The following is a 6,000-nucleotide window of genomic DNA, read 5'->3' on the forward strand; positions in this document are numbered from 1 at the left end:
CATGGAAAACCAAAAAAAAATCTATTTCTGGTAAATAATATTATCATTATAGCCATATTCTACAGTATATACATAAATGCTGCATAGCAAAATTCCAGCATCATGGCTTGCCTTAAAAAATGAACTTTCTTTGTTATTATAAACATTGTCCATTGTTGTAATGGATATCCTTTGTTTTATTTTTACCCACTTATTCTTGTGTATTTTTATATTTATTTATTTTTGTTTTCACACACACTTTACTCTGCATTTTCTTATTCAATGGCTGCTGATATTGACTATTGTTTTATTTAAATTATTTTCTTATACTAAGTATAAGATTAGTTTTACCCTACTGATGATGTGTTGTTGCAATAGTAATCCTGCAGTTATAAGATTAACTGGAGCAGTATTTCCCCATCTCTGTGTTTTGTGTCAACATTCACTGCAGCGATGATCTGTGTGTGAGTTTGCACCTGAATGTCAGTCATACTATTTTTGGTGCAAACTGTTCCAGATTTGATGATTTGGTTTGCACCCACTGCATTAATCTATTTGCATTTCCCCCTCCCATTTTTGTGCTTCCCCTGTGAGATCTGTCTACTTTACAAGGGAAACACGCTAAATGAATTGCGGGCGCATTGTGAAGCACAGAACACGCGCAGTCCTGATTCCCTGGAGTTTGTACCCCTTATTAGCACATGGAGTGATGTTTGCACACATTTTAATACCACTAAGTCTTGAATGAATCCACCCCAGAATGTCTCAGAATGAGCCCAGTGTGACTGTGTGGGCTACTGCTACGTACCCAGGACTCACAGCAGGTGTCAGAGGACTCACCGTGTGGGTTTGGGTTTCCTCAGCTTTGAAATGTTCTTCAGTGAGCGTCTCCTGCAGCGAAGCACAAAAGAACATCAGCAGCTTTCATAATGACATACAGCTAAGGCGGCAACTGTAATCACACACATTATCTGATCTGAGGGCCAAACTTTCATGTCAGTATTCAGAATAATGAATTAACACAGGAAACACAACAAAGGCTTTTGTCGTCATGTTGTGTCTTTTTTCTCTTATTTTTGTGTATCTTCATAGTTCATTTGTGTGTTTTTGGAGTCATTTTTTACATTTTTCTCTAATTTTGTGTGTTTTTGGAGTCAATTTGTGTAGTTTTTTGGTGTGTTTTTTTTTCTTCAATCTGCTTTCGTAATCATCTTATATATTTCAGTTGTCATTTTGTGTATTTTGGTTGTCATTTTGTGTATTTTGATTGTCATTTTGTGTATTTTGGTTGTCATTTTGTATAATTTTTCTCATTTTGTGGTTGTTTTGTGTGTTTATCAGTGGTTTTTGTGTATTTTTGTAATCATCTTGTGTGTTTTTGAGTCGTGTGTCATTTATTTGTGTATTATTTTTCAAATATTTCTGATTCCATTTTGTATATTTTTCCGTCATACTACGGTATGTGTGTTTTTTTCCTCTGTTTTTGGAGTCAATTTGTGTTGGTTTTTGTGATATTTTGTGTATTTTGCATGTTGTTTTGTTTATTTTTCTGTGTATTTTTGTAGTTAGTTGTCATGGTTGTCATTTTGTATATTTTTTTCTCATTTTGTGTGATTTTGTGGTTGTGTGTTATCTGTTGTTTTTGTAGCCATCTTGTGATTTTGAGTCAAATTGTGTAGTTTTTTGTTTATAATTTATTAAATAATTCTGATTCTGTTTTGTATATTTTTCCTTCATTCTGTGGATTTTCAGTGTGTGTTTTTTCTGCTTTTGTGTGTTTTTGGAGTCAATTTGTGTTGGTTTCTGTGCCATTTTTGTGTATTTTGCATGTTGTTTAGTTATTTTTCTGTTTTTTTTGTGTATGTATTTCTGTAGTTGTCTCGTATGTTTTAGGAGTCAGTTTGTGTGTTTACTTCGGGGATCGCACCAAATTAGACCCGAGGGCCCTGCTCTGGACCAATTAAAAGAGTCCCGTTTCACTGAAGGACCAACATCGTTGCTATGGAAACAGACAAACGTGATGAAGTGTACCTGGATGGGAGAGTCCATGGAGGACTGAATGGCCGCCTGCATGCCTTCTTTGATCACCGATGTCAGGTAGAAGAACTCGTGCTCCGGGTTGATTTCAAACACGCCCAGCATCTTCCAGCGCTGCCTCAGGTGCCACCAGCGGCGCCTCCTATTGGTCGGCGAGGTTATCTCTTCCTCCATCTGCACAACAAAGAACATTTTGTTAGCGGTGACACACGAGGTGTGTTCAAGGTTCTAGAGATGTTGGATGTGATTGAAGACCGGGCTCCATATGTCTCTCAAAAACATCCCTGAAGCAGGACGCTGCCACCACCATGCTTCACAATAGAGATGATGATGTCCAGCTAATGTCAGTGATTCTTCTTCCCCAGATATGAAGCTCTGTTTCCTACTTTTGTGCATTAGCTTCTCTGACCTTCTCAGCATTGGGCTTTTCTTCTTACTCAGACAGATGGAAGGATAGTTCTTTTCCAGGTCTCAGATGTGAAAAACCCCATCTTTGTATCCTTCATATTTCACACGGTCCGCTCTCTGGACTTGGACTTCATGCTTGGTTTCCGTTCTGACATGAACTCCTACAGACAAGTGTGTGTGTGTGTGTACATGTACTGTCCCCATATTCCAAACTGGTAAAAGCAGATCAAATAAGAGCTTCACCTACTCCCATCAAACTCACTAAATCATCTCAGCACCATTACATCCATTACACTGCAGATCACATGTAAAATAACAAAGATTTCATCCATTATTTTCAGTTCTTTTAACACATTTGGAATAAAGGTCCACAGAATCCAAAAGAACCAACTTTATAAAAGAGAAAAAAGCCTTCAGCTGATGGAAATGCTGTTAAGTTAAGAAGGCAGCAGAAGCAACACAAATCCAACTATTCATCGCAGCTGTGATACTAATTCACTCACGTGGAATCTGAAAGCAAATTCCCGACTAAGCCAGAGGCCGGAGGTATTCACAGTGTGAGACTGTTTGTGTTTCAGAGTGTGAATGAAAAACATCACAAAACACTTATTCTCACACACAAAAAACAGCCTGATGGTCTTACCTCAGGAAGACTCACCTCAGCTATCTTCTCCTTGTCTGGACTTGACAGTGAAGCGTAGTAGAGCAGTTCGCCCACAGAGTGTATGTGACGTTTTTGTGTGTGTGTGTGTGTATGTGTGTGCGTGCGCGCTCCCTGCTTTTGTTGCATTCACTGAATACCAGGCCAGTTAGACGAGCTCAGCGGGGTGTGTCTGATGCAAAGGTGTGTGGGGAGAGCAGCGGCGGTTTAACTGGTCCTCATTACTCCAGTTAACCCATGACAAACATTCATGACCTTATCAACGGTGACTTATCCATACTGAGTTATTCAAATCTCATATCATCTTATGTTTAAACAAACAAAATGCACTTTTTACATTTTTAATAGTAATTTTTCACTTTCTAACAATGCTTTAGCAGAAACATGTTGACCATGCTAAGCTAACGCCGCTACTTGCTGAGCTTAACCCAAGTATATGTGAAGCACCATGAGAAAACCAGGAACAAGTCCACCAGGGGGCATTTCGAGTTATTTACAGATTGTGAAAGTGTGGATTCTAATTTTTCCACTGGTGTTACACACACATAAATCAAAAAATATTTGAAGAAGTTATGGAAGTTTGGATAATGTCAATTAACCCAACCCAACGCCCTTTGTATGTTTATTAAAAGTCTGCCAATACATTGATTATTAGATCAATTACGATTCCACATGTGACGATTTGATGAAGGACTCATAAATGTTCAAAATCGATTGTTTTTCATAATAACTAAATGACAGGAACACATCCGCTCCTCGCGGAACGAAAGTGAAAGTTGCGCAAGGCCATCCGGACACTTAAAGGAACGGACCAGGTAAGTGTGGTAATGGCGGCAGCTAACTCTAAAGGCTACAGTTATTGAGCGTGAGATTCACTCATCCAGATTAAAAGGTAGCGTTTGATAGAATCGAGAGCAGTATACTATGATTTTATTATTGAATCCTATGAAATTCAATAAGGCTTACACATATCACATAGCACTCACTGCTCTAGGCCAGCCTTGTCCCTGTCTACAAAATACATGTGCAACCAACAAGTGTCTCTTCAAACCAGGCCTTGCATTGGCTGTTATGAACTAGGTTATGAAGATAATTTTACCATTTAAAAAAGAATGAATCAAGGGGTATAGCCTCGATTTAAGCCTACCAAGGTAACCCACAGATGAGAAACAAATTAGATGACAGATAATTGTTTTAGTAATTGAGAGCTTAATTGTAATTGACTTTCTGGTGGTAAAAATAATTGTAATTTTATTGTAATTTTAAAAAATGCTGGTCAACGTAATCGTAATTTAATTGTAATTGAACATGGATAATTGAAGACGTAATTGCAACTGAAAATGTAATTGACCAGCTCCTTTTATTACACAATAACTTGAAAGCAGCATGGATGATGAGTAGCTGCACATTTGCCTCTGCACTTACATGCCATGACATGATTTCATAATTCATTGTGTTGCATTATTCATCCACCTTTTATTTAAAAACCCAAATTCCACTAGTGTTATGAGAGCTGATGTGGTAGGTTTTATATGTTTTTAAAGCTGCTTTGATTGTGTATAGCAAAATATTTGGTTTTGTTTGGAAGTTTACTTTCTATTTTTACTGAAAATGCTGCCTTTTGTGTTGGTACAGACTGAATTAGCTGAAAAAGCTAATATTTAATTGTTATTTTAAATATATTTATTTCTTTTGTAATATGATTACTGTTGGATTTGATATAAATAAAGATAAGAGTGATACATTTGTTTGGTTACTTTAATTAATGAATACTGACACATATACCTTGTTTAAAAGTATGAAGTAGCCACAAAGTGAGGAAAACAAAAAAAGATCATCAAAAATCGTGATAATCGTTAATATTGTAATAATCGTGATTAATCAAATCGTACCAACCTCCTGAATTGTAATCGAATCGAATGAGGTTCTTTATGTATTATTTTTTTGTAGTTATGTATATATTTTTGTTGTGTTGTATCTTTCTGGAGTATTTATCTTTTTTAATTATTGTTAATTATAATTTTTTTTTTTGTATTGTCCATATGTATTTTTATGTTGTTGTTTTGTTTTTGAAGTCATTTTAAGTAGTTTTGTTATCATTATGTATATTTAACTTTTATTTGGTATATATTTTGTTGTTTTTGCCATTTTGTACGTTTTTTTTTTTGGGGGGGGGGGTCAATTTGTGTATTTTTCATTACATTGTGTAGATTTTACTTTCATTTTGTGTAACCTTTGTTGTTGTTTTGTAAATAATTACTTATTTTGTGTATATTGTATGTTTTGGAGTCATTTTGTATGTTTTTGGAGTCATTTTGTATGTTTTTGGAGTCATTTTGTATGTTTTTGGAGTCATTATGTGTAATTGTGTTATTGTTGTGTATATTCTCATTTTATTGTGTGTGCATAACCTAGCAATGGTTGTGAATATCTGTTTGAACTGTTTTAATGCAAGTCACAGCCACTGGTAATACCCTCACCTTCCGTATACGCATTTTGTGCATATCATAGCCGAAATTACTAAACAGCGCTATTTCCTGGAACGGCTGCCATCTCACTCTGCTGTAAGGCAGGAGGAGGCCACGCCCCCTCCCAAAAGCACACGGCTGCTCTGCCTCTGTTCCCATAGCATGTTTTTATGTGGTTGCGCATGCTCAGTCAGTTTCCACAAGATGACGACCATTTACCATGAATTTTATACTATCAATGCATTATTATTGATTTGTTTAGACAGAAATGTACTATTGAGATATAAACTTAGACATATTTATGATTTTTGTTGTCGTACTAACACCTCCAAGAACATTGCTGGAGTTGTAGTTATAGTAGTAGTAGTAGGAGTAGTAGTAGTAGAAGTAGTAGTAGTAATAGTAATACTAATAGTAGTAGTTGTTGTAGCGCGGTTAAGTCCAAAG

At 36.2% G+C, this 6,000-nt stretch overlaps 1 protein-coding gene across 4 annotated transcripts in view; it reads right to left on the bottom strand.

The window, feature by feature from the left end:
• pip5kl1 (phosphatidylinositol-4-phosphate 5-kinase-like 1) overlaps positions 1 to 6,000 on the bottom strand; it is a 36,650-nt gene that overhangs the window by 23,001 nt on the left and 7,649 nt on the right. The window contains exons 1-3 of one of the 4 annotated variants that reach the window (XM_028458597.1): positions 3,068 to 3,236; positions 2,011 to 2,190; positions 820 to 870 (exon numbers count right to left, since the gene is read on the bottom strand). In XM_028458597.1, the coding sequence (XP_028314398.1) occupies positions 820 to 870; positions 2,011 to 2,190; positions 3,068 to 3,214 (378 nt within the window). In that variant the 5' untranslated portion in view covers positions 3,215 to 3,236. Of the gene's footprint in view, positions 1 to 819; positions 871 to 2,010; positions 2,191 to 3,067; positions 3,237 to 6,000 lie in introns of those variants that run through there. The other 3 variants (XM_028458600.1, XM_028458598.1, XM_028458599.1) reach the window with 3 other exon arrangements.

The sequence above is a fragment of the Gouania willdenowi genome, chromosome 9, assembly GCF_900634775.1.
Source record: "Gouania willdenowi chromosome 9, fGouWil2.1, whole genome shotgun sequence".
NCBI classification, from domain to species: domain Eukaryota; kingdom Metazoa; phylum Chordata; class Actinopteri; order Blenniiformes; family Gobiesocidae; genus Gouania; species Gouania willdenowi.